A 27,432-nucleotide genomic window follows, 5' to 3' on the forward strand; every position below is an offset into this window, starting at 1 on the left:
AGTACAGATAAAAAACATGGGCTTCTAAGTGAGAATGAGCTTCAAAACCCAGCTCTGCCACTTCATACCCTCAGTGTTCCCATCTATGAAATGAAAATGATAAGAACTACTTTTCAGAACAATTATTTTATTTATGTATTTATTTATTTGTTGGTTGGTTGGTACTGGGGATTCAACCCAGGTCTACTTTACCACTGAGCTACTTCTATTTTTTTTTTTTTGAGACAGAATTGCACTAGATTGCTTAGAACCTCACTAAGTTGCTGAGGCTGGCCTTAAAGTTGTGATCCTTCTGTCTCAGCCTCCCAAGTCACCATATCTGACTTTTCAAAACAATTCTGATGATTATATAGCAACACCTGGTATATAACTCACCTCCTTCCCTTTCCCTTTAATTGCTTTATACTTCTAACAATGCTTAGAGAATTCCTGGTATGAAGTAAGTCTTTAAAAAATTCTATTCCTGTTGCTTGGGCTTTCTTTATTTCAAATACTTTTCTGCTTCCTAATTTGTAGTATGACTGGTTTCATGACCTTTTATAATAACAGTTTATAACTTGATATTGGGATATAGTAGGGAATAAGACAAGCAAGGTCTTCATTCATGTTGAGCTTCTCTCCTAGAGCAGGGGTCTCTTGTACAGTGTTGTGGGGAATGTATAATGGTACAGCCACTATGGAAATCAGTACAAATGTTCCTCAAAATATTTTTTTAAAAACTACTATAAGACTCAGCGATTCCACTTTGGGTTATAGATCCAAAAGAATTAAAATCACAATTTCAGAGATATCTATACCCCCATGCTCACTATATCATTATTCTCATTATCCAATTTCCATCAACAGATAAATGGATAAAGAAACTGTGGTGCATGCATACAATGTAATAGCATTTAGCCTTTGAAAATAAAAAGGAAACCCTGCCATTTGCAACAAAATAGATGAACCTATAGGGCATTATATAAGTTAAATTAGCCAGAAACATAAAAATAGTGAATAATTACAATTACATTAAGTATCTAAAATAGTCTAATCCAAAGAGACAGAGAATAGAAAGATGGTTTCCAGCCGCTGGGGAGATAAGAAAATGAAGAATTGCCTTTGAATGGGGTACAGACTTTCTGTTAGGCAGATGAATCAGTTCTAGAACTCTGCAGTAAAACACAGTACCTATGTTAACAATATGGAATCAGGCACTTTAAAATATGTTACAAGGATATATGTCATATTAAGTGTTCTTCCCAAAACACACACAAACCAAAGGAAATTGGTGGAGATGAGGGGTATATTTAGTCTCAGTTGTGGAGATGGCAGTGTGGATGTTATGCACATGTTCAAACACATCAAGAAGTATACATCAAATATGTGCCATTTGCATATCAGTTATGCCTCAGTAAAGCTAATTTTTAAAAAGAACAGGAAAATAAAAAATGAATAGGCAGATACATAAATAAATGTGCTAATTTCATAAAATGCTAAACGACATGAAAGTAGTAGTATGGGAAATGTGGCAGAGAAGATCCTTATATTTGGGTGGTCAGGAAGGTCTGTCTGTGAGGATGAGAATGGGATTAACACCAACATTATAAAAGAGCTATCAATTCTAACAACTGTGGAGGGGGAACAGTGAAGAATTCTAAGCAGAGGGAAATAGATGTGAAGTGACCAGCTTAGTGTGTAAGGGACTGAGAAAGTTGGTTGGTGTTGTTACTGCCCTCACATGTTAAGTTGGCCTGCACTTCCTAAAAGTCAACTCACAAAGAGAAAAAGGTTTGCTTATATTGGTCTTCTCTGGTAATAAAACGACCCCTTGATGTACTACTGATCCCCAAAATACCACATAACTCTGTCAGGCATCCTGCCCCTACTCTTTCCTGTGCTCTAGGGAAGGCTGTCTCAGGGATCTCACCTCTTTCTAAATATAAGAGAAATATCCCTTAAGATGGTTATATATAAAGGAAATGCAATCTTGTTCAGCCTTTTAAATGATATTCTCTTTCCCTGGAAGTAATTCTCAGCAGAACTCAGACTCCCACAAAGGATGCCTAAAGCCCAGGAGTCTAAAATAATCAGTGAATGAACTCAAAGCCACAGTCATCGTGACGGGATTCTTTGACATTTGAGTTGTCAGGGTTGAGAGCAGGAATTATTCCAGAATTCCTGATCTGCCTTCTAGGGTCTACAGGATCACATTCTGTAGGAATTCTGAATGACCTCCATCAACTCATTTATTTGACCTGAGCCATTTTCCTCATCTGTATGATGTAAGGGAGAGGTAAGGGGTGGTTGGGAGACATGGGGTAGAGGAGCATCTGAGATTGCTATGGTTCCATCCAGACTTTCTGTGATTCTAAAAGTCCTGTTGGAAACTTGGAGTGAATTCCTCCTAGGGAACTCTGGTGTGTTGGAAAGCTCCACTACATCACTGATGTCGCCCATGCCTGAGGCTTTCAAATAGGTCAACAGTCTCCAAAGGTGAGTTGGAGGAAAACCTGGCAATTATAGATTAAAGGGCAATTACAACAGGACCCATAATTGTTCTCTTATAAGCCTGTCCTCATTGTTGGTTAATAACCAAATCCTCTATTTCCAGAGGACTCCACCCTCACCTTTCCCCACTGGGTTGGGTGAGGCTTCATCAGAACAAAGTAGTTGAATTTTCCCTGTGGAAGTTTGGGGTCAGGTGAGCACCACTCCTTGATCTCCTCTCAGATGGCTCCACGGATGTCCCCAGAATCTTTCCCTTGGGAGGCAGGACATCATGACTCACGAAAAAGGACGCTAATTGCAAGAAGTGTATGAAGACTGGGAATAAGGTTGGTGGAAAAATCCAAGCCTTGCTGTTGCCAGCAGCAAAAGGTATGAGGAACCAACCCTGTGCTGGGACTCAGGAGACCTATGCGCTGGCCATAACTTACTTACCAGGAGACTCAGGGGAAGTTCCTTGACTTCTGGATTTCAATCCCCTCATCTGAGGAGGTTGGCTTAACTAAGGTGCAAGCATTCTGTGAATAGGACATTTTAGAATTCTGGACCTGTGACTGAGAGGGCTACTTCGGAGCCTCAGTTTCTTCTTTTGGGGAAAATTAGGATAACAATAGTAACTCCATCATAGAAGTGTGATGAGGATTAAATGAGTTTAAGACAGCATCGCTATCTTATTCATTCAGGGCACTCATTTAATGGATATTCATTAGGTTATTCTTATAAACCAGACCCTGTGCTAGGAGAAGACGAATAATGTATACAATAAACATCTAGAGAACATCCTCAATACCTCACCAAGCTATCAGTTGTGTAGGGTATGTAGAAAATATTCAAGAAATTAAAGCAATTCTAATGAGACATTTCTCTTCTTATTAAATAATTATTTCAAACTCATTTGCCCATGTTACAGACAAACATCAGGCACAAATACTCCAAGATATGGTGGGGATCTCATGAGAAGATCCTTTCTATACCTGGTCTAAATTAGAGATAACACATTCAAATATCTTACAGAGCAAAGCAGATAATGTACTTTACACATTAATAAGTAATATGTAATATACAAATATATTTTAATGGAGTGAGCTGGATGCCAGAAAATCTGGAAGAGGGGGGCTATGACAAACCATAGAGTTTGCATGTGTGCTGTAAAGTGAACAGTTCCTACCCAACTCCCCTGCCAACTGTGGTCATGTGGCAATGTGAGCCCAAGCCTGCCAGAACCTACTTTTCAGAAGAAGACAGAGATTCACATTTACATATTAAAACCATCTAGATTTCTAATGATAGCATTTATTTATATATTTCAAAATATTACGTAGCCACTGGTTTCCTCTCACTAGTTTAAGACCAATTATTGAAGATTAGAAAGGAAAAGGGATGGATGATTATGGGAAATCTTCCATGTATCAAGCATCCCACATAAAACTGACATCATTTCAACTGTCGCTCACAATAATGCTGAAAAGTATTGCTGTTTATTTCGGATTTTTTTTCCCCTGATGCTGTTATCATATGAGGAACCTGTTTGGGAAAACATTGGTGTAAGCAGATATGACTGGCAAACGGAGGAAGCTTAAGTACAGGGGCAAGACTAGAGGCAGAAAGCAGGATGAAGAAGTCATCCTAGAAGTATATCCGGTGGCGCCTCTTGTGGGGAGAAACATAAGAACAGATTTTGAGATAAAATGGAGCAGTAATTAACATTTTTAGAAGTCAATCAATGATGTCTAAGGTGGGAATTCTAGCTTCCTTCACCTCCCCATGTCAGGTAAAGCAGGGAAGGGTCAGCTGTATCCTGCCTTTTATTTCTCTTGTGTCATCCTCAGGCCATCTCTTTAATGTCTCTGCTCAATCCTATCAGCCCATCCCTCCTGGTAAACAGTGGAAACTGAGCCCTCGTCCTACAGATTTGCATCAACTAGTCACACAGGATAACTACAGGAGCTGTGATATTCTGTGGAAACGCCCACTCCATCATTCTTGATCCCCGAATCTGGGGGTTTCTTCACTCTGGCTGTATTACTGTAGCAGTGAGCAGTGAAAAGGAGTGTGGATTAGAAGCAGAGGGAGCTGACTTTATATAGTACTAGGTTGAAGGAAAGTGTCAGGTACATTTCAAAACCCTCTCAGAGCTCCTGATCCCAGGGATTCAGAAGGCTGAAACAGGAGGATTACAAGATTGAGACCAGCCTGAGCAACTTAGCAAGGCTCTAAGAAACCCTGTCTCAAAATAAAAAGTAAAAAGGGCTGGGTCAGTGGCTCTGTGGTAAAGCACCACTGGGTTCAATCCCCGGTACCCCGCCCCCAAACCCTCTCATTTCTACACATATGATTGATGTTAGACTGTAAATCCTGCAAATTATTTTTAACCTAGTTTCTTAAGTTTATAAGAAAAAGCCTTCATCATTAAAAAATAAATGTATCTTTCATTTATAATGAAGTATAGATTAAATAGTCAGGAGACATGAAATCAATTCTTGGCTGCTTACTTCTCAGAAGTTTGACCTTCATCTGTGAACTTCACAAGCCTGACTCAACTCCCTCATCTGTAAATGAAGACAGTATTTCTCTTCTATAAGAATTAATTTTTGGATAAAATAAGGTCATGGATTTAAAGGTTCTTCAATTCATCCTTCATTGAGCAGTCGTGGAGATAAAACCTTCACTCTTTAGCAGGTCTTAAACAACTCTCCATAGTCTCACCTCTTCTATGGTGTCTTCTCTTTTAATTCCATCGCTCAGAATTTACACTCCAGCCACACCATCATCTTATTCCCTAAGGCCACTAACTGGATGACTCTCCATCCCCATCCAACCCCAAACCTTTCTTTTATCTCAACTTCCTGCTCACACTTCAGGTCTTTATTGGGTGCTTATCAAATGCCTACCACTGTAGGAGGCACTGGGGATAGAATGATAAAAAAAAAGTAACTACACCCTGAAGAAGGTAATATTGTGATAAGAAAAGCAAATGATGAATCCCTGCCCCCTGATCGCCAAAGCTAAATATATTCAGTATGATTGTAAACAGCACTAGCCAGGAGATGTACAAAATGCTAAAAGTTCACAAAGTCAAAGAGGGTGGCCAAAGTTGTAGCTTAAACTGACATTTAAGCTGAGACATGAGTTCATAGCTCAAAGTGGGAAAGAAAATCAGTGTCATGAACAGTCAAACTAGAAGGGAAAGTAGGTGAAACAATGCATAAACTTATAGGTCATTTCAAGAAGTATCATTAATTAGAAGAGTTAGAGAGGCTCTTAATTTTTAAATCAGGAGTATGATACTTACGAATTGTGATACCTATATATTGAATAAGTATTGGTGTATGTGTTATGCCAGGGGTTATAGTAGGCACTAAATGTGATTAAATGTATATTTTAAATGGTAACTCTGTAAATCCCAGCAGCTGGGGTGGGGGGCTAAGGCAGGAGTTCAAAGCCAGCCTCAACAAAAGCAAGGTTCTAAGCAACTCAGTACCCCCCCCAAAAAAATGTTAATTCTGGCTTTAGAATTGAGAACTGAGAGGGAGAGAAAGCATAATCTGAGGACTAATTAGAAGGTGATTTCAGAGATAACAGGTGGTTTAGATAGACAATGGAAATAAAAAGAAAGAAGCAAATTCAAGAGCAAAATAACTTCGTTATGAATTGAATATAATGGTGAATAAGAGAAAAGAGTTGGAGACAGTGCTTATCATTTCACTTTAAGAAACTGAGTTTACAGAGGCACTAGTTACACAGAGAGTAAATGAACAGTTGGGAAGGAGCAAACTTGTAGGGAGATGATAATAAGTATTATTTAAGATGTTTTGAGTTTGGATAGCTTACGAAACATCAAATAGCAGATGTCTATAAAGGTTAGTTGGATATGAGTAGGGAGCTTAGCAAAATGAAGTGGAGACAAAAAGGAAAACTCTAAGAATAAGAAATATGCTGACCTTTCCTATGGAAGTGGATTTGGTAGCACAGAGAATTTAAATTAAGAAAAGAAGATACAGAACCAAACCATATGGAGCCTTAAAATTTTTAAAAGACAAGAGGCCTCAGCAAGAGAGACTAATTTGAAGTCATAGAGAAAAACAGAAAACCAGGTAAAGGTGATATAAAAAGAATTAAGGAAATCAAATGTTTTGGAAAATAATGGTCAACACTGTAGAATGTAAAAAAAATATCAAGTAAGTTTGTGACGATAAAAATAGTCATTGGATTTAATGACATGGAGGTCACAGTTGCTCATGAAGAAAAATGTGTCAGTAAGCTGGTAGTAGCAGAAGACATAGTAGAATGAGAAGAAAGTTAAAAACTGGAGTCAGCCATCATAGACTATTTTTTCAAAGTATGTTTACAAAGAAGAGAATGGGGATTATTATCGTAGAAAATGAAGTATGTTGTTTGTTTCTTTGTTTTAAGAAGAAAAGTTGAACATACTTAAAGAATAGTAAAAACAATCTGCTGAAGAATGATGTAAGCAGAGAATTTATATGTTGTTTCCAAAAAAAAAAAAATTAGGAAGTCATAAGAAACAGTGTAGTACAAAGACTAACTAGAGAGTAAAAAGGGCACCTCCTACATTATCTGAGAAGGAAAAGGGGGAAGTATGTAAAAAAAGCATACAGACTTACAACTCTTAAGGAAGTAAATCGAAGGACTCACTGTTAATATTTTCTCTATGGATGAAGGAAGGTAGGTTTAAAGCTGATGAAGAATATAAAAGACCAGGAGAAAGATTGTCAGAGAGCACACAGAGCCCAACTGACACTGGTGACTAATGATATACTAGCAACCATATTCTATACTGTATGCCGTTCTCTAGCTGTTTGTCTATTTGTTTATCTTATCACATAAGATGGAGAACTGCATGCATTTAGGTAGGTGTTTACCAAGCAAGACAATTAAAACACTGGCAAAGGAGATCAGAAGGTTGGTGGGAACATTGGTTAAAATATGAACTTCAAACTCTACCATGGATGGATTTGGTCTTCACAAAGTCTCTGTATGAAAGCTACCTGGCATAATTATTACTTGTCTAGTAGGAGATTCTGGTAGGTATGGAGGGGATTCTAGTTTTTCTTCACTTGGCATCTGTAATAGGTAGCTACTACCAAATATAGGAAGGGCAACAGATGCAAGCTGAGGGGTACTAAGACCAGAAGTGCAGTCTTTTCATCCAGGTGGGGACTGGCTGTCTTGAATATAAGAAGTTGAATCAGTAGGCCAATTTCTAAGACCAGGATCTCAAACAGTTGCATACTTCTCCTGAGTACATTTTATTGACACCACCAGACTGGGTTAGAAGCCACTTTTCTATGTTCCTACAACATTTGAGTTATCTCATGTCTATTACACTATCACAGAAACTTCTCCATACTTTGTTCACTCTCTTGGTAGGACAATAAGCTCCATGAAGGCAGGAATCAGGCCTCTCTTGTTACCATTCCATGCCCAGCATGAATTGAAGTACCTGAACCATAGCAAGAATTCCGTACACATTCATCGGGTAGATGAGTGTATTTGTGACTGGTAAAGAACTCTGTGATATGGAAGGCAGTCTGGATGGCATGGGGAAATGATAGAATTAAGATTCTAAATACCTGTTCTATTTGGAGGCTCTTGACTTGATACCTCTCACCCAAGGAGAGACTGAAGGGAAAGAAACATTTTTTTTCTGAGACCTTCAGATAAGTTCCAGATGTTTGCAGTCATGACATTTTGTATCTCACCCTATAAAACCCATTTCCTACCCACCCACCCACCTCTTCTCTTGTTTAGGGAGTAGAGTCTAGTCTCTATTGATGTCACCTCCCTCAAGCTAGTCCAGGGCAAAGAGATAAGGTGAGAGCCCCTCTACTTTCACAGACAAAGAGCATGGTTCAGTCATGTCCCAATGCCTTGAGAAGTCATGAGTAATTTCTACAGGATTTCATAAACACCTTCAATATAATTTCTCCATCATAGTCACACGTCCTCTCAGCTATTGGAGAAAAGGGGTCTTGCCACCTTCGCCTTAAATTAGTACCCATGTGTAATCACCTCCGTAACTGCTCCCCTAAATTTAAGAAGTTCTTCATTCTAAGTTTTAAAATGGAATGGTGTTTGGGTTGGGACAGGGACAGGGACAGGGAGGAGAGATGTAAATGTAAATGAGACATGTTCATAAGGAAGGAAGAGGATATGGGACAGGGTTGGGAGTGGACAGAAATGTTCTCTGAACTTTTGGACATCCTTCGTGACCCAGATCCGAATCTAGATGAGTATCTCATCTCTGAGCCAACTTGGAGAGACAAAGACAAAAACGGTAGGCTGAGTCATGGGAAGAAAATGACATGGAGTGAAAATAAGAGATAGATAGAAAAGAGAAGGAGACACATACAAAGAGAGAGAGAATGGGGGGAGAGAGGAAAGAAAGAGCTAGAAAAGAATAGAGAAAGGAAGAAACAGAGACGAGAGTTGAGAGTTGGCAGGGGACAAGCCTGGTATCAATCAGCTGGGTGAGGCCCATCAGGCTCCCAGATGGCAGGGCAGAAAGGGACACGGGTGGACTCCAGATGTTGTGTCTTTTGTTAGGAGCAGCAGTGGGGGAATAGCAGAAAGGCCCTGCTGCCTCAGTGGGAGCCAAAAGTGGAAGCTAAGAATCTCATGGTGAAAGAGAGAAGCCTTTGGGCTTTTTATTTTTTATTTTTAAATAGTTTTTAAAAAAGGCCCAGCAGAAGAGGCACATATAACCAAAAAATCTGCACAGGAATGTGGCAGGGACATACCCAGATGGGGAAGTGGGGGGGATTATTATACTAGGTGAGACCCTTCCCCTTGTTTCTCACTATTCTCATCTTTACATCAAGGATGGTGAAATCAATGCCTTTGGTCCTTCTGCTCTGAGCCTCTGGGATTCTAGAAGTTGGCATATGATATGATTCTCAGAAGTTGGCAAGGGATAAATTTGATAGTCTCTTCTCCCCACAAGATCGCAACCCTCTAGTTGCTTTCCAGTGGCTAGATACCCAATTCTTCCCAGCCATTCAGATGTCTCTAGGTTTATTGTACCAGAATAAAATCATACCAGATATAATATGCACTGGTGGAAATACCCATTGGTGGGGAGAGCAATTCTACCTCTGGCTTTGCCCCTAATTCACCATGTATGTAACCTTTGGACAAGTCCCTGTCCTCTGAGTCTTTTTCTCCACAGGTCAAACAAGGGATTTAGATTCATTAAATCTGCTTGTGCCTCAGCCCCCGCTTCTTACTCCCACCCTCCTGTGTCTACCCTGCCCAAGAGGCTGAAGCCCATGCCAATTGCTCTGACGAGGACACATGAGAGAACCAAATGTCTGTTTTTAATACTGATGACAGATTAGCGTGCGGGAAATTCAGCCACCCCCCAAAACAAAACCCATTTCTGCTCAAAACAACTGGAACAGGAGGCTACTTATGCTTGGCTTTCCCAACTGTCCCAGAACCAACAGAGCAATGGTTTCTCTGAAGGAAATAAAGAGGGCGTCAAAACCAGGGAAAGGCAGGGCAGGAGAGAGTGAACATTTTAATAGTGGAAAAGGGTGTGTGTGTGTGTGTGTGTTCATATGCACACACAGGAGAAAAAGAGAAAGAGAGATTCATGTGTGTACCTATGTCTGTGCACATGCACATAAGGCTTGTGAATAAGTAAATAATTCCAGCCCTGGATGTGGCTGTCAACAAAAATCAAGAGAGATCAAAGAAGAAAGCCCACATTCCTCTATTCTGGCCTCACCTGACCAACTGTGTGAGTAATCCTAGCTCTACTCTAAACAAATTTTAAAATTTGTTGTTTTCTTCCTGACATTTTTTTTCTTTCATTTTTTTAAATTTATGGAAATCATAAAGAAACAATTAAAAATGTTAGTATGTTAGTTTCTATTATGTTCCTCAAAGAATATGATAGTTGCTAGTTGCTTTTCTTTCTTTCTTTTCTTTCTTTTTTTTTTTTTTTTGTACCACGGTGCTTAGCCACTGAGTCACAACCCCAACCCTTTTTATTTTTTATGTTGAAACAGGGTCTCACTAGGTTCTTATAGCCTCCCTAAGTTGCTAAGTTTAAACTTGTGATCCTCATGCCTTAGCCTCCCCAAGCTGCTAGAATTACAGGTGAGCACCTGTAATTCTATGCTGATTGTTGATTCTTAAAATAGCTTTTGAAATTTGTGTTATTTTTCCCATTCCCACAAAAGGAAAGTGAGACCAAGCAAAGATATTGACTGCTCTTATATCTTTCACTGTGAAGCATCTTAGAAACTGAAACTAGAAGTCAGCTTAGGTTTTCCTTTTTGCAGTACTGTGAATTTAACCCACTGACGTTCACCCAGGCCCTTTTTATTTTTATTTTGAGACAAGGCCTCACTAAATTGCTATCTCCATCTCCTGAGTTGCTGGGATTACAGAGTGTGGCACTATGCCCTGTAGAAGTTAGCTACTCCTTCAAGTTTGTATTCCTTCATGAAGGCAATAGATGAGGTGAATGCTTCAGATATCCACCTCCAATCAATAGCACCAATTGGACAAGAAACATTTTAGAAGGTTGACTATGCACTCAGCTAAGCTCTAGGACTACTTAAAATCCCATAAGACTACACGGTGCTCAGGGAGTTAATGTCAGAGTTGGAGAAAAGTTAAGACACTCAAAGGCCTATCCATATACAAAATAACCCAGTGAACATTACACACCCATATATGACAAGTAGTATGGAAAGTTCCCCAAAGACGGTTGCCCCACCAAGAGCTAATATGGAGAATGCACAATGAAAGTCAAGTCCTAGAAGGAAGTTAAAAAAACCTGCAAATTTGCAGACAGATATGTCATTGTTTTCAACCTTGTGAATGGCTGCAGGAAGAAGAAGGAGTCAAAGTGACATCAAGTGACCATAGGCTACATAACTAAAAAAGAAGCAGGTTTTACCTTAGTTAAGAAAAGTAACTCTTGTATTAGAGCACTGTTTCCTGGAGAATGAAGAATAAATCTTAGGTTTCCATTTCTGGACCATAAGGAACATCATGGACTAGATTTACTTACCCTACTGCCTGAAACATTAAGAAAAGTTAAAAACACACAACGAAGAGGAATATATATATGACAAGTTTTTGAGAGCAGAACCGCCACCCGCGCCTGGAACAGGCCCAGTGACCCGCCGGCGTGGTAGACAGATCACCCCAATTGGAGGAGGAGCACAGCTGCCGCCCGCCCCTGCAAGGGAGACTTTTCAACTATACAAGAGCAATATAAATATATAGGGGGAAAATTCAATAACACAACAGTTTCACCAAGCAGAAAGAAACGCGAGCAGCATGAAAAGACAAGGAAAGAAAGGACCACAAGCAATGCAGGTCAACTGACTTTAGAAGAGGTAATAGCTGCATCAGATGGAATGTCAGATAAAGAATTCAGGATATACATGCTTCAGATGATCAGGAGTCTCAAGGAAGACATTAGACAGCAAAATCAGACAATGAAAGATCACTTAGACAATGAATTACATAAACAAATCCAAGAAGCAAAAGATCAACTATACAGGGAGATAGAGGTTATAAAAAACAAACAGAAATCCTAGAAATGCAGGAAGCAATAAACCAACTTAAAAACTCAATTGAGAATACTACCAGCAGAGTAGAACACATAGAAGATAGAACATCAGATAATGAAGACAAAGTATTTCAACTTGAAAAGAACATAGACAGCACAGCAAGACTGTTAAGAAACCATGAGCAGAACATCCAAGAAATATGGAATAACATAGAGACCAAACTTAAGAGTCATTGGGATACAGGAAGGTATAGAGATCCAAACCAAAGGAATGAGCAATCTATTCAATGAAATAATAGGAGAAAACTTCCCAGACTTGAAGAATGAGACAGAATCCCAAATCCTAGAAGCATACAGGACGCCGAATGTGCAAAATCATAAGAGATCCACACCTAGACACATTATAATGAAGATGCCCAACATACAGAATAAGGAGAGAATTTTAAAAGCTACAAGAGAAAGGAAGTAGATTACATTTAGGGATAAACCAATCAGGATAACAGCTGATCTCTCAACACAGACTCTGAAAGCTAGAAGATCCTGGAATAACATATTTCAAACACTGAAAGAAAATGGGTTCCAACCAAGAATTGTGTATCCAGCGAAATTAAGCTTCAGGATGGAAGATGAAATTAAAACCTTCCACGATAAACAAAAGTTAAAAGAATTTGCAGCTAGAAAACCATCTCTTCATAACATCCTTGGCAAAACATTACAGAAAGAGGAAATGGAAAATAACAATGAAAACCCACAGTGGGAGGTAGTACAGTAAAGGGGGGAAAATAATCAAAGAGGAAAACGAACCATATTTAGTAACATAAATAATCAAATATGGCTGGAAGAACAACCCATATCTCAATAATAACCCTAAATGTTAATGGCTTAAACTCACCAATTAAGAGACACAGGTTAGTAGAATGGATCACAAAACAAGACTCAACAATATGCTGCTTACAGGAGACGCATTTGATAGGAAAAGACATACATAGACTGAAGGTGAAAGGTTGGGAAAAAATCATATCACTCATGTGGACTTCAGAAACAAGCAGGAGTGTCCATACTCATATCAAATAAAATAGATTTCAAGCCAAAGTTAATCAAAAGGGATAAAGAGGGACACTACATACTGCTCAAGGGAACCATACACAACAAGACAAAGCAATCATAAATATATATGCCCTAAACAATGGTGCACCTATGTTCATCAAACAAACTCTTCTCAAGTTCAAGAGTCTAACAGACCACCATACAATAATCATGGGAGATTTCAACACACCTCTCTCACCACTGGACAGATCTTCCAAACAAAAGTTGAATAAGGAAACTATACAACTCAAAACACAATTAATAACCTAGACTTAATTGACATATATAGAATATACCACCCAACATCAAGCAGTTACACTTTTTTCTCAGCAACACATGGATCCTTCTCAAAAATAGATCATATCTTATGTCACAGGGCAACTCTTAGACAATATAAAGGAGTAGAGATAATACCCTGCATCTTATCTGATCATAATGGAATGAAACTGAAAATAAACGATAAAAGAAGGAAGGAAAAATCATGCATCACTTGGAGAATGAACAATAGGTTACTGAATGATCAATGGGTTATAAAAGACATCAAGGAGGAAATTAAAAAATTCTTAGAGATAAATGAAAACACAGACACAACATATTGGAATCTATGGGACACATTGAAAGCAGTTCTAAGAGGAAAATTCATTGCTTGGAGTTTATTCCTTAAAAAAAAGAAAAAAACCAACAAATAAATGATCTCATACTTCATCTCAAAATCCTAGAAAAAGAAGAGCAAAACAACAGCAAAAGAAGTAGAAGGCAAGAAATAATTAAAATCAGAGCTGAAATTAATGAAATCAAACAAAAGAAACAATTGAAAAAATTGACAAAACTAAAAGTTGGTTCTTTGAAAAAATTTCAAAAATCGACAGACCCTTAGCCATGCTAATGAAGAGAAGAAGAGAGAGAACTCAAATTACTAGCATACGGGATGAAAAAGGCAATATCACAACAGACACTTCAGAAATACAGAAGATAATCAGAAATTATTTTGAATCCTTATACTCCAATAAAATAGAAGATAGTGAAGGCATCGATAAATTTCTTAAGTCATATGATCTGCCTAGATTGAGTCAGGAGGATATAGACAACCTAAACAAACCAATATCAATTGAGGAAATAGAAGAAACCATCAAAAGACTACCAACTAAGAAAAGCCCAGGACCGGATGGGTATACAGCAGAGTTTTACAAAACCTTTAAAGAAGAACTAATACCAATACTTTTCAAACTATTTCAGGAAATAGAAAAAGAGGGAGAACTTCCAAATTCATTCTACAAAGCCAACATCACCCTGATTCCTAAACCAGACAAAGACACTTCAAAGAAAGAAAACTACAGACCAATATCTCTAATGAACCTAGATGCAAAAATCCTGAATAAAATTCTGGTGAATCGGATACAAAAACATATCCAAAAAAATGTGCACCATGATCAAGTAGGATTCATCCCTGGGATGCAAGGCTGGTTCAATATACAGAAATCAATAAATGTTATTCACCACATCAACAGACTTAAAAATAAAAACCATATGATCATCTAGATAGATGCAGAAAAAGCATTCGACAAAGTACAGCATCCCTTTATGTTCAAAACTCTAGAAAAACTAGGGATAACAGGAACATACCTCAATATTGTAAAAGCCATCTATGCTAAGCCTCAGGCTAGCATCATTCTGAATGGAGAAAAATTGAAGGCATTCCCTCTCAAATCTGGAACAAGACAGGGATGCCCTCTCTCACCACTTCTGTTCAACATAGTTCTCGAAACACTGGCCAGAGCAATTAGACAGAGGAAAGAAATTAAAGGCATAAAAATAGGAAAAGAAGAACTTAAATTATCACTATTTGCAGATGACATGATTCTATACCTAGCAGACCCAAAAGGGTCTACAAAGAAACTATTAGAGCTAATAAATGAATTCAGCAAAGTGGCAGGATATAAAATCAACACGCAAAAATCAAAGGCATTCCTGTATATTAGCGACAAATCCTCTGAAATGGAAATGAGGACAACCACTCCATTCACAATATCCTCAAAAAAAAAAAAATACTTGGGAATCAACCTAACAAAAGAGGTGAAAGACTTATACAATGAAAACTACAGAACCCTAAAGAGAGAAATAAAAGAAGATCTTAGAAGATGGAAAAATATACCCTGTTCATGGATAGGCAGAACTAACATCATCAAAATGGTGATATTACCAAAAGTTCTCTATAGGTTTAATGCAATGCCAATCAAAATCCCAACGACATTTCTTGTAGAAATAGAGAAAGCAATCATGAAATTCATATGGAAAAATAAAAGACCCAGAATAGCAAAAACAATGCTAAGCAGGAAGTGTGAATCAGGCGGTATATCGATACCAGACTTCAAAGTATACTACAGAGCATTAGTAACAAAAACAGCATGGTACTGGTACCAAAACAGGTGGGTGGATCAATGGTACAGAATAGAGGACACAGAAACCAATCCACAAAACTACAACTATCTTATATTTGATAAAGGGACTAAAAGCATGCAAGGGAGGAAGGATAGCATCTTCAACAAATGGTGCTGGGAAAACTGGAAATCCATATGCAACAAAATGAAACTGAATCCCTTTCTCTCACCACGCACAAAAGTTAACTCAAAATGGATCAAGGAGCTTGATATCAAATCAGAGACATGGTGTCTGATAGAAGAAAAAGTTGGCTACGATCTACATACAGTGGGGTCGGGCTCCAAATTCTTCAATAGGACACCCATAGCACAAGAGTTAATAACTAGAATCAACAAATGGGACTTACTCAAACTAAAAAGTTTTTTTCTCAGCAAAAGAAACAATAAGAGAGGTAAATAGGGAGCCTACATCCTGGGAACAAATCTTTACTCCTCACACTTCAGATAGAGCCCTAATATCCAGAGTAGACAAAGAACTCAAAAAATTAGACAATAAGATAACAAATAACCCAATCAAAAAATGGGCCAAGGACCTGAACAGACACTTCTCAGAGGAGGACATACAATCAATCAACAAGTACATGAAAAAATGCTCACCATCGCTAGCAGTCAGAGAAATGCAAATCAAAACCACCCTAAGATACCATCTCACTCCAGTAAGATTGACAGCCATTAGGAAGTCAACAACAACAATTGCTGGCAAGGATGTGGGGAAAAGGGTACACTTGTACATTGCTGGTGGGACTGCAAATTGGTACAGCCAATTTGGAAAGCAGTATGGAGATTTCTTGGAAAGCTGGGAATGGAACCACCATTTGACCCAGCTATTCCCCTTCTGGGTCTATTCCCTAAAGACCTAAAAAGAGCATACTACAGGGACACTGCTACATCGATGTTCATAGCAGCACAATTCACAATAGCAAGTCTGTGGAACCAACCTAGATGCCCTTCAATAAATGATTGGATAAAAAAATGTGGCATTTATACACAATGGAGTATTACTCTGCATTAAAAAATGACAAAATCATAGAATTTGCAGGGAAATGGATGGCATTAGAGCAGATTATGCTAAGTGAAGCTAGCCAATCCCTAAAAAACAAATGCCAAATGTCTTCTTTGATATAAGGAGAGTAATAAGAACAGAGTAGGGACGAAGAGCATGAGAAGAAGATTAACATTAAACAGGAGTGAGAGGTGGGAGGGAAAGGGAGAGAGAAGGGAAATTGCATGGAAATGGAAGGAGACCCTCAGGGTTATACAAAATTACATACAAGAGGAAGTGAGGGGAAAGGGAAAAAATATAAGGGGGAAAAATGAATTACAGTAGAGGGGGTAGAGAGAGAAGAGGGGAGGGGAGGGGAGGGGAGGGGGGACAGTAGAGGATAGGAAAGGCAGCAGAATACAACAGACACTAGTATGGCAATATGTAAATCAATGGATGTGTAACCAATGTGATTCTGCAATCTGTATACAAGGTAAAAATGGGAGTTTATAACCCACTTGAATCAAAGTGTGAAATATGATATGTCAAGAACTATGTAATGTTTTGAATAACCAACAATAAAAATTTTAAAAAAAGAAATAAGAAAAATATGTGAAGAGAACTCTGAAGGATTTTCCTTCAATATTCAGCATGGATATAAGGAAACAACTTATTGATACTTGGATATAAGAAAACTACCAATCCAAGAGGATTAGAAGGGACCATGCCCAGTGCTTATACAAGGACCAGTGACAGTTCCTGCCACTATAAGCCATACTGGAAAAACCTCTTAATTCATGGGCTATTGTGTAAAATACATAGAAAGATCTCCCTTCGGTAATATGGAATCTTTAACCCTCGACTGCACATTTCTCCAGTTTCACATAACAAATCTTAAAAGCAAGTTCAAACTGCAAGGTAACTTACCTGTCTCCTAAAATGGGGTACAAAATTAGTTTTAGGAATTAAAAAATATCTAACATCCAATAAGGCAGAAATCACAATGTCTGACATTCAGTCAAAAATTATCAGGCTTGAGGATGTGGGGAAAAAGGCATATTCACACATTGCTGGTGGGACTGCAAATTGGTGCAGCCAATATGGAAAGCAGTATGGAGATTCCTTGGCAAACTGGGAATGTAACCACCATTTGGCCCAGGTATCCCTCTCCCTCTCTCTCTTTTTTTTTTTTTTAGTTTGTTTTTGTTGTTATTGTTGTTTTTTAATTCTGAAAAGAGAAGCATGCTATAGAGATGTAGAACATCTACATGTATCAACCCACCATCAGATAACTTTCATGTCTCTTGGTATCTGTGGTCTACAAGTATCTGCTATTATAAAGTAGCATTTTACACAGGTAGACACACACACACACATAAAATACACACTCACCCATTCACAGATACTGGCAAATCTCAACCACATAAAAATAAAAGTGCAAGCCAATGAACACAAATACACATACCTTAAACTTACATATGCACATGCTCACATAGTCTTGAATAAACACACAAAAGCAACACATACATGGAATCAAAAGATAGAAAAAAACTAAGGAAGCAAAAACAGGTTGCCCAATGATTGTTCCACGACTAGCTCCTCAGAGAAAGTGACACCTCCTCCAGCCCACTCTACCCCTCCAGTCAACATCATCAAACAGGCCACATCCATCCCAGTATCCCAACACTAGCCAATGTGGCTTCGAACATCCTCCGTAACCTGCACCTTTATGACCTATTTCATACCCACAACCTCGCTGTAGTAGTTTCTTCTCAATTTCAGAGAAAGCAAAGCAAAAATAGCTCAGAGAGGAAAGTGAGAAAGATTGAAAAAAACAAAAGGTGCAGAGCGACAAAAAGAAAAGGAAACAATAAAGGAAGGTTCTTTCACTCATTCATTATTCATTCATTCAACAAATATTTGAATGCCAGAGTTGATGCAGGTGTCGGGAATTCAACCTGGTTTAAAACAGACAAGTCATTTTTTCCTCCTTGTGCTTATATTCTAACTGGGCAATGAATAAAGCAAGAATACTTTTAAATTCTTTTAATAACCCAGTCATGGTTCAGGATTAAAACTGTGAACTTAAGGAGTTATTTCTAGATGGACAGCCTTGGGTAAGTCTCAGTTTCTTGATCCTTAAAATGTGCTCAGTAAGCACCAAGCCTCTTAAAGTTGAGAGGACTCAGTGAGACACTGAACAAAGTACTTAGTTCAGGTCCTGGTACAGAAGTACATTCTCAATTAAAGTTTTCTGGCTGGAAAAGAATAATTACTCAATGGAAGTTGCAACAGAGAGCAGGAAATATAAGCCTCCAATACAGATCACAGGTGAATGCTTAGTTTCTTGGCAGTGTCAGGAATTTAGAAGAACTCAGAGGAAACAGAAAATTCTGAGTTACAAGCAAATACAGACTTCTGAAAAGCGATGTTTTGTAAATGATCCTGCATACTCAGATCATTTCTAATTCTTACTTTCTCAAAGTACAGTTCATGAAGAACCATCATATTATTCTTTGAATATCTTTGAATAATATATTTACAGACCAAAGTTTTCAAACATGAGACCTATAAGCCTTCCCCAAAAAAAGAAAGGCCAAATCCTCTTCAGAATCAACTAGTCCTTTTCATATATGTTTTTGAAGGTCCTACCCAGGGAAACACTTTCCAATGACTACTTGCTATCTTACCTTGTTCAAAATCATACAAAACAAATCATATATCGATGGGCAACAGAAAAATCAGCAAACAAGGAAATTTCTTAATGCTTTCCCAAGCCAAATCATACCAAGTCCCCAAAGACATTAGAAAATCAAGTTTCCCTTCATTTTCATACTAGTCCAATGAAATGGGAAATCACAAACTTACCTGTATAAAGATCGGTGTCTGTGTATTCATCCACTTTCTTGTGCTGCAGAATATAGTCGGAGACTTTGGTCCCAATAGCTGGCTGAACATCCACCCACTCCAAGGAGACCACAGTGCTGGAGGGCTCCACTGTTGGGGACAGCCGCAGCCTACAGGAAATGACAGGAAAGGTTCCTTGTTTTCTAGCCAACATTAGCTGGGGTCCAAGAGTCTGCATGTGTCCAGATGAAGCAAAAGTTTCAGCTTAGATTCAGATCCTCATTCTATCCACCACCAAAACCTTGCACTGCCCTAGACAAATTATTTCACTTCTTGAGGTCTCTATTTTCTCATCCATGAAAGGGATACAAAGAGCTGCATTTTAAGATCCATGTGGAATTTAACAAATTAATCCATGAATACTCTATTTTGCTCAAAGAAAATGGATTAGTTTTCCATTTATTTAAACTATATTCTCAGCGATGCTCATTTTCTAATAAATTAGCAGTGACTTCAAACCTGGGAGCTTTCAATCTTTCTGCCATTCCCTTCAATTCCACAATGTCTTAGTCAACTGTCCAATATCCTTAACTCTCTCAAAAGGAGACTTAGTACTTAAAATTCTCTCAAAAAGAGCCTGAATCCTGGAATGAATCCTCTAGTAAAGCAATAAAAAAATGACTGAAGGTTATAACTGGATTGATCCTTGGAGATAATAAAGTCTATAATTCCCTCATTTCACAAAATGGGGGAAATAAGGCCCCCAAAAGGGGAAAAGTCTTGCACAAATTCACACAGCAAGTTGGAGACAGGATCATAATGGTAACCCTGCTCCTCCCCAGCCCAGATTCTTTCTTTTTCACACCATCTCACACCATCTCTTCAAGGACTGTCTTGGAATATGATTCTTCTCATCCTGCAGAAGTGCATCATGGGACTCTGCTTCATGTTATGGGCTCCCACCCACTTCGTTGTTTTTCACACAAATTTGTAATCATACTCTTCCAATCAGGATGACCTGCTTCTGCTTCCCCAGGTGAAGTTCCTGTGTCAGGACCTTCACATACACCATTCCTTCTGCCTAAACGGTGATTCTTGCTGCCTGTTAACAGCCAGGTTGACCCCTACTATAATTCAGGCCTCTTCAGAGAGGTTTTCCTGTCTATTCCTCCTCCCTTCCACTTAAAGTCTACCCCCATTACTCCCCCATTACTCTCTTTGTGTTTTCTTACTTAAAAAATTTCTAAATAAATCATATTTTCCTTTGGTATCTGTCTCCTCCACTAAAAATGCTCCCTCCACAAATGTACAGACTGTGCCTCTCTTGTCCATTGATGTGGTTTTTTTTCCCCAGTACCCAGCACAAAGCAGGTATTCAGAATTATATGATGAACAAATTAATAAAATGAAGTTCCTTAGGAGAGGTTCCACATTTTCTTTATCTCAGTAGCCCCGGTGCTCAAAATAGGAACGGACAAAACAGTAGTACTACAAAACAGTCGTCAGTGGCCCAGCAAACCTTTGCTGAGTAGCTGAGTGAAGCAAGGAATTATGGTCTAAACAGCTTCATTTAAAACAGCACACACTGCCGGGTGTGGTGGTGCGTGCCTGTAATCTGATAGGCTAGGGAGGCAGAGGCAGGAGGATCACAAGTTTGTGACTGGCCTCAGCAGCTTAGTGAGGTCCTTAGCAACTCAGAAAGACTCTGTCTCAAAACTAAAATAATAAAAATTAAAAGGACTGGGATGTAGCTCAGCAATAAAGTGTCCTCAGGTTCCATATCCAATACCAAAAAAGAGAGAGAGAGAGAGAGAGAGAGAGAGAGAGAGAGAGAGAGAGAGAGAGATAACATGCACTTAGATATCAGCATCTACCCCTGTACCATGCCTCCATTCTGCCAAAGGTCCCTTCTTTCCCAAGATCCCTGGGGACTTCAGGGATCTGGTTAGGCACCTTGGAACAGAGCCAAGATATCCCAGGCTGTCTAGGTCAGAGTAAGTCCAGGAAAGGAGTGGCCAAAGGAAGGGGGGCCATACATACGTACACCGGCTGCGGAAGGGGGCTGCAGCTGGGGAGCCCACTGGCATCAAAGGCACTGAGGTCACACCTGCACCAGTCATCGATCACGTCCCCTTTCCCTGAGCACCAGTAGGAACTCATCAGTGCACTCTTGAAAGCCTGGAAGAAAGGATGACAGAAGAGATGATAATGACGATGGTGCAGAGACTAAGGTCAAGATGCCCATGGCTGTGATGGCAGCTTCGAGGGATTTGGAGCAGTCTCCCTAGGCCCAGGACGCCCTCTTTACTTAAATCTCTAGTATTCTACCACAAGATTCTCCCTTCCTAAGCAATTCCTTATCCAAGGGCCAGAATGATCATGGAGACACCATCCTAACAGGATCCACTGAGAGAACCTTCCCTGATCCTGAAACTCCATCTACATTAACTTATGCCACCTTCACAGTAACCCCACATGAGAGATACCATGATCATTTCCCACCAGACAAACTGGAACACTGAGGCACACAGAAAGTAAGTAACTTGCTTGAAGTTCACAGCCAGTATGGGACAGAGCTTGGATCCTGCAAGGCAGTCTGACTCCAGGACTTGCCCTCTAAAATACCTTGCTCCAGTGCATCCCACCAAAGTCACTGCCTTGCTTCAAGCCCTACAGAAGCCTCCCACAGTCCTCAAGATTCAGTCTCAACTCCTTGTTTTAGCTCCTGGTCACCTCCCAAGTCTCATCTCTCACCACTCTTCTGACCTTTTTTGACACAGTACTATCCACTCTCATGCAACCACTAACATTTCCACCCACAGTGAGTTTCTGTCTAAATAGGAGACAACAAACTGTTTCTATTAAGGGCCACAGGATAAATACATTCAGCTTATGGCCAGGTGGTCTCTGCCACAATTACTTAACCCTGCCTTTATAGCTTGACAATGATATAGACAATAATTTAAATAAACAGACATAGCTGTGTTCCAATAAAATTTTAATTACAAAGATAAGCTGCAGGCCATTTGGGGTCTGATGGCCATGTTTTGCTGACCTTTGTTCTAAAGGATGATAAATGTTCTATTTAATTTTCCAATATTCTTCACTGTCTTTTTTTTTTTTAATATCCTGTCCTCTGCCAGGAATATTCCCCTTCTTGTACTCCAACTCACTCTTTTGGTCTCAAATGAAACATCTCATTCTCTGGGAAACCCACCCTGACTTTCTTTCACTAGGTGAGGTGTATTTCCCAGGTATTCATAGGAACACAGAAACTGGGCATCACAGATATTGGCAAAGCAGTGTTTGGCCTCATCATCCTAACAGTGGTATAGCTAGGACAATGAGAGGAAAGTCTTGGCATTGTCCACAGAAAGAAAGAGGACCAAAGCAGGTGAGTGAACCACAGTGCTCAACAGGTGGCAGGTGGCTGTTTGGCACGGAGTGGCACGAGTCTTTGGATGGCTAGGCACTGTCTGTCTCTCAAGAGTGTAATGTGCTATGACCATCACAGCATAGAAAGCACACGCTGTCTAATTACAGATGCTCCTTGGCTTTCCATGAGATTATGGCCTGATAAACCCAACATAAGTTGCAAATGCACTTGCCATGTCTAACCTACTGAACACCATAGCTTAGCTAGGCCTACCTTAAACTTCTCAAAACATTTACCTTAGCCTACAGCTGGGCAGAAATATTTAACACAAAGCCTATTTTATAATAGTGTTGAACATATCATGTGATTCATTGAATCCTATACTCAGAATTTGTGACAGCTCTCATTAAAGCTCTCATTAAAGAATTCCAAAGAACGTGGATCTCCTTGCAAGGTGTGTGTTTTGTGTTTTGTACTTTCTTTCATTTTCTTCTGTATTTTTCACTTTTTGTGTCCTTTTTCAATGAAAGTTGTATTCTATCTATCACTGAGGACACCTGATAACCCATATGTCACTTTTTCCATCTTGCATTATTCAGGGGACTCAAGTGCAGAATGTGTCTAATGTGGTCTGGAGTCTCCCTTCATAACTACCCAGGATGCAAATCAAGAAGTACAATGCGTGTATCAAGAATGTTATTGAATAAGTCTCCATCACATTTTTCCCAGAGGTTTTGACAAGAAGATTCCAATTATTCATACCACATGTTCTTACACATATCTCCTCCTGGGGATGAACACATTATCTAATTTCACCTGAGAAAAGTATAGAACCCACAGAAATGAAAAAGAATTATAGTAAATCTAATGACCATGTGGCACCCAGTTAGGCAGTTCAAAGTACTTTAAGTGAATTTAAAAAAATATAATCTCCTTAAAAGTCCTGAGAGACAAATATGAGCCTCATTTACAGATGAGGAAAATAAGAATCAGAGTAGTGAAGCAATTTTCCCAAGATCACACAGCAAGAAAATGGTGGAAGCATCATACCAGACAAGATCTCTGTTTTTCCCAAGTACAGGTCTTTTACTTTCAACCATTCAGAGCACTGGGTTAAGTCAAGTATGGTGGCCAGATTCAGTAAATAAAAAATATAGGGTACTCAATTAAATTCAAACTTTAGACATTTATTTTTGGTATAAGCTTATTCCATGAAATGTTTGCATATAAAGTGTCTGAGACAAAGTTAAACACACAATAAGAACTCTGTTCCTACTATGTGCCAGAATCTATGCTGGGAACAAAGTCCCTTCTCCTACCAGCACCAGAGGGAGACACTCTCTTGAGGACAGAAACCAGATGGTATGGCATGAGGTTATGCTGAATGTCGGACATTTTCTCCCTCATTTGTAGGTTCCCCCTTAGTGAAACGAATGTGTATAACTGCGCAGAGCTTAAGATTCAGCAACATCTCCAGCCGGTGCTAAGGTCTTAATTACCATAATGGCGAAATCCAGGAAAAGTGACACAGATGGTGAGGTTGTGTTGGGCTCCAGCAATGGAGAGGGAACATCCTGTCTTGTGTGTGTATGTGTTTTTGTTTTTGCGTGTGTGTGTGTGTGTGTGTGTGTGTGTGTATGTGTGTGTGAGAGTGTGTGTGTGTGTGTGCACGCACATGTTGTATGTGGTTTTTGTAATCGATAGGCGCTTGGGCTTGTGGAAAACAAAACAAAACAGGAAATCTCTCTGGACTTTGTGAATTTCACCATCCAGGCAGCTCTTGGGAAGAAATCCTGCCTGTGAGTCTCCACTGGCTCTTTCCCAGAACCCTGAGGAACAGAATGGGGACTGGTGCAATGGCCAGGCAAACCCTGGATAGAGCACAAACACGCTCTGATAAAAGGCTGACATCAAACAGGGAGCCCTTGTAAAGCTGCAGAAGCCAGCATTGTGTCAGTGCAGGATCACTCTTTCCTTACGTCTCAGCCCTTGCAACACTCCATCCAGAGTCCAATTAGATCCCAAGGGAGGAGAATCGTAAAATGTTCCAGCTTCACAAGACTGTCTGCAAATCATCTAATCTATCCACTTACAGATGCAGATACAGTGGCCAGGAGAGGCTAGCTGGCTGGTTCAAGGTGATAGAGTCACTTTGTGATGAAACTACTCTATTCCTCCAGTTAATGCTCAAAATCACCCTCTAAGGTGGGTTTCCTATCCCTGTTTACACATCAACACGAAGAAGGGAGGAATTTAATGAAAATCCATTGGAATCCTTGCACCCCTGACCTTCTAGGACACAGTTAAATGCTAAAATTTCACCCCCAAAATACTTTTTCAGCTGCTCAGCTTTGAGTCATGTACTTGTGTGTGTGTGTGTGTGTGTGTGCATGCTTGTGTGCGTGTGTGCGTGTGGGGGTGTTTTCTTAGAGGAAAACAGAACCTTTCACTGGGGGCATGATTGACTCCTGGCTTATGAGGAAGTAGAGGGACCTAAAAAATAAATCTACTATAATACAAGGGCTCCGTTTGCACGGTCATTGGTTTTCATAACAAAGGTTTACATTTCCAGAACTTGTAAATGCTTCCAACTTCTAGCTAATTAGTTAGCAAACCAAGTTGGTCAGGAGGAGAAAACAGCCACAAAAATGTTAAGCAATCAAAATAAAGTAGGATTTATTCCTGACTCTATTGTTGCTTTCCTATTTGAACTTGCACAAGTGATTCTACTTTCTAAGCCTTAATTTCCCCATTCTGCAAAATGAAGGAGCAGAAGATATATTTTTGAAGGTTTAATAAGTTCAATAAACATTCATTGAACTTCTTACTCCTGCCCATGTGCTGTCTAAAAGTAAAGAAAGGGAATGAACAAGACCCAGTGGCTAACTTCAAAGCCCTCATGGTTTAATGGTAAAGACACACAAAGAATTAAAATTACTATGGTTTGAATGCTATGAAGAAAAACACACGAGAGACTGTGGGAATACAAAGGAAGGGGCCCCTCCAGCTCTAAAAATTATGACAAAGTCTTAGGAATCTTAAACTTTAAACATCCTGTATTTGATTAAGATATTTGGGGCCATCTACACAGGACATCACTAAGCCAGTGAATTAAATCCCATACTCCATACTTCCAATGATTGTATTTTTTTACATTAAAAATGAGTCTCATGTGCTGACACCAAGTCAGTTATTTTTGATATTGAGATGGATATGATCTGCAAGACTCCAAAAAGATGCCCTGAAGTGCTCACTCTAAGCCTCATGGACTTTGTTATCTCCACAGTACTAATAAGCTTGGTCATATGGCAGCCTGATCCATACCAAATAAGGAAGGGAAAGGCTTTCTAAAGACAAAATAATCTATTATCTTTTGATCCTCTGGCTCCATTCCAGGGCCCAACACAGTACTTAACGTGAAACATAAAGTCAGTCAATATTTGTTGAATTGAATTAAAAGTTCATAGAGAATGCTGAACGAAACAAACCAATTTATAAATGCCCAAAGCTAACACCATGTGTATATGTGGGTATGTCTGTGATGCTCTTGTTCCCCAAGACTATTTGTATCATCCATATTAATTTGGTGCTGCCAGTCAAAAATTGAAGGTTATCTCAGCTCCTCCTTCCTTCTCAAAACCAAACTTCCTTCCCTGAAACCCCAGCTATCTCTAGTGAAAGTTAGTAATGCTTTTCCTACAGGAAATGTCCATCCCTCTAGACTGGACTTCCTGCTCCAATATTACCAACTCCAGAATCTTTTCACAGCTTCCTAAATATCTGCTTCTTCCACCCTCTTCTTTGAACTTCTTCAAACTTTCCACTACTTTCCTCATTTGGTATTTCTTCTCCCATCTGATCCCCACTGCTCCACTATAAGATCCAGAATACTCCAACTTCTTAAACTAGTGCACTAACTTTTTCTTACCCCCATGCATTTTTTTCCTGCTGTGCCTTTGGTCGAAAGTACCGTACTCCCACTTCTTCCTCCTTGCTGAACTCCAGAAAATATTCCCTGCCACCAGGACCTTGCTATACCTTGAGAGATTTTTTTTTCTCTCCCTGGCTTCTCCTTTCACTCATTTTTTGCATCTTACACATTCCCTTGCAATTTTCTTGTTTGTGTCCTTCTCACTTATCAGACAGTGAACTCTTCTAGGTCAAGGTCAGATATATGAATCATCTCTGTGAACACATAATAGGTTCCAAAAATAGGTGTTAAACTTCATAGATGTGGAACAGTTTGCTGTGACAGAGATTAAACTTGTATTTTTATTGCTGTTGTACTCTTCTAGCAAGAGATGACAGAACCGTAATTGGTCACCATAAAAAGACCAAATTACATTGAAGGCATTGAAATGTGGTAGGGTGAATAATGAAAGTAGAATTTCCTTTTGGAGACAACTGAGATTATTGCCTGGAGGAGTGTGGGTTGACAGCTTTTTTCCCAGGAAATGAATGAAGGTATAAAATAAGAAAGCTTCTATAGTCCTGAAGAGAGATGGGAGGTTGATGCCCCTGACTTGTAGGAAAACTAATTGCTGAGCCCATATTGACAATATGTTTAGTTGGTCAGGAAAGTGAGGACTTCTGAACATAAGAAGTATTGAAGAGGAATCCTAGCAGAATCTGCACAAAAGCATAAATACATGCTTCTAGCCAC

The 27,432-nt window shown here is 39.3% G+C and overlaps 1 protein-coding gene across 5 annotated transcripts in view; it reads right to left on the minus strand.

Moving 5' to 3' along the window:
* Astn2 (astrotactin 2) overlaps positions 1-27,432 on the minus strand; it is an 837,958-nt gene that overhangs the window by 127,282 nt on the left and 683,244 nt on the right. For all 5 annotated transcript variants that reach the window (XM_078048074.1, XM_078048075.1, XM_078048073.1 and 2 more), the window contains 2 exons: positions 21,438-21,571; positions 19,415-19,563 (listed from right to left, as the gene is read on the minus strand). In XM_078048074.1, coding sequence (XP_077904200.1) covers positions 19,415-19,563; positions 21,438-21,571 — 283 coding nt within the window. The remainder of the gene's footprint in view (positions 1-19,414; positions 19,564-21,437; positions 21,572-27,432) is intronic.

This window comes from Ictidomys tridecemlineatus, chromosome 4, assembly GCF_052094955.1.
Source record: "Ictidomys tridecemlineatus isolate mIctTri1 chromosome 4, mIctTri1.hap1, whole genome shotgun sequence".
NCBI lineage: Eukaryota > Metazoa > Chordata > Mammalia > Rodentia > Sciuridae > Ictidomys > Ictidomys tridecemlineatus.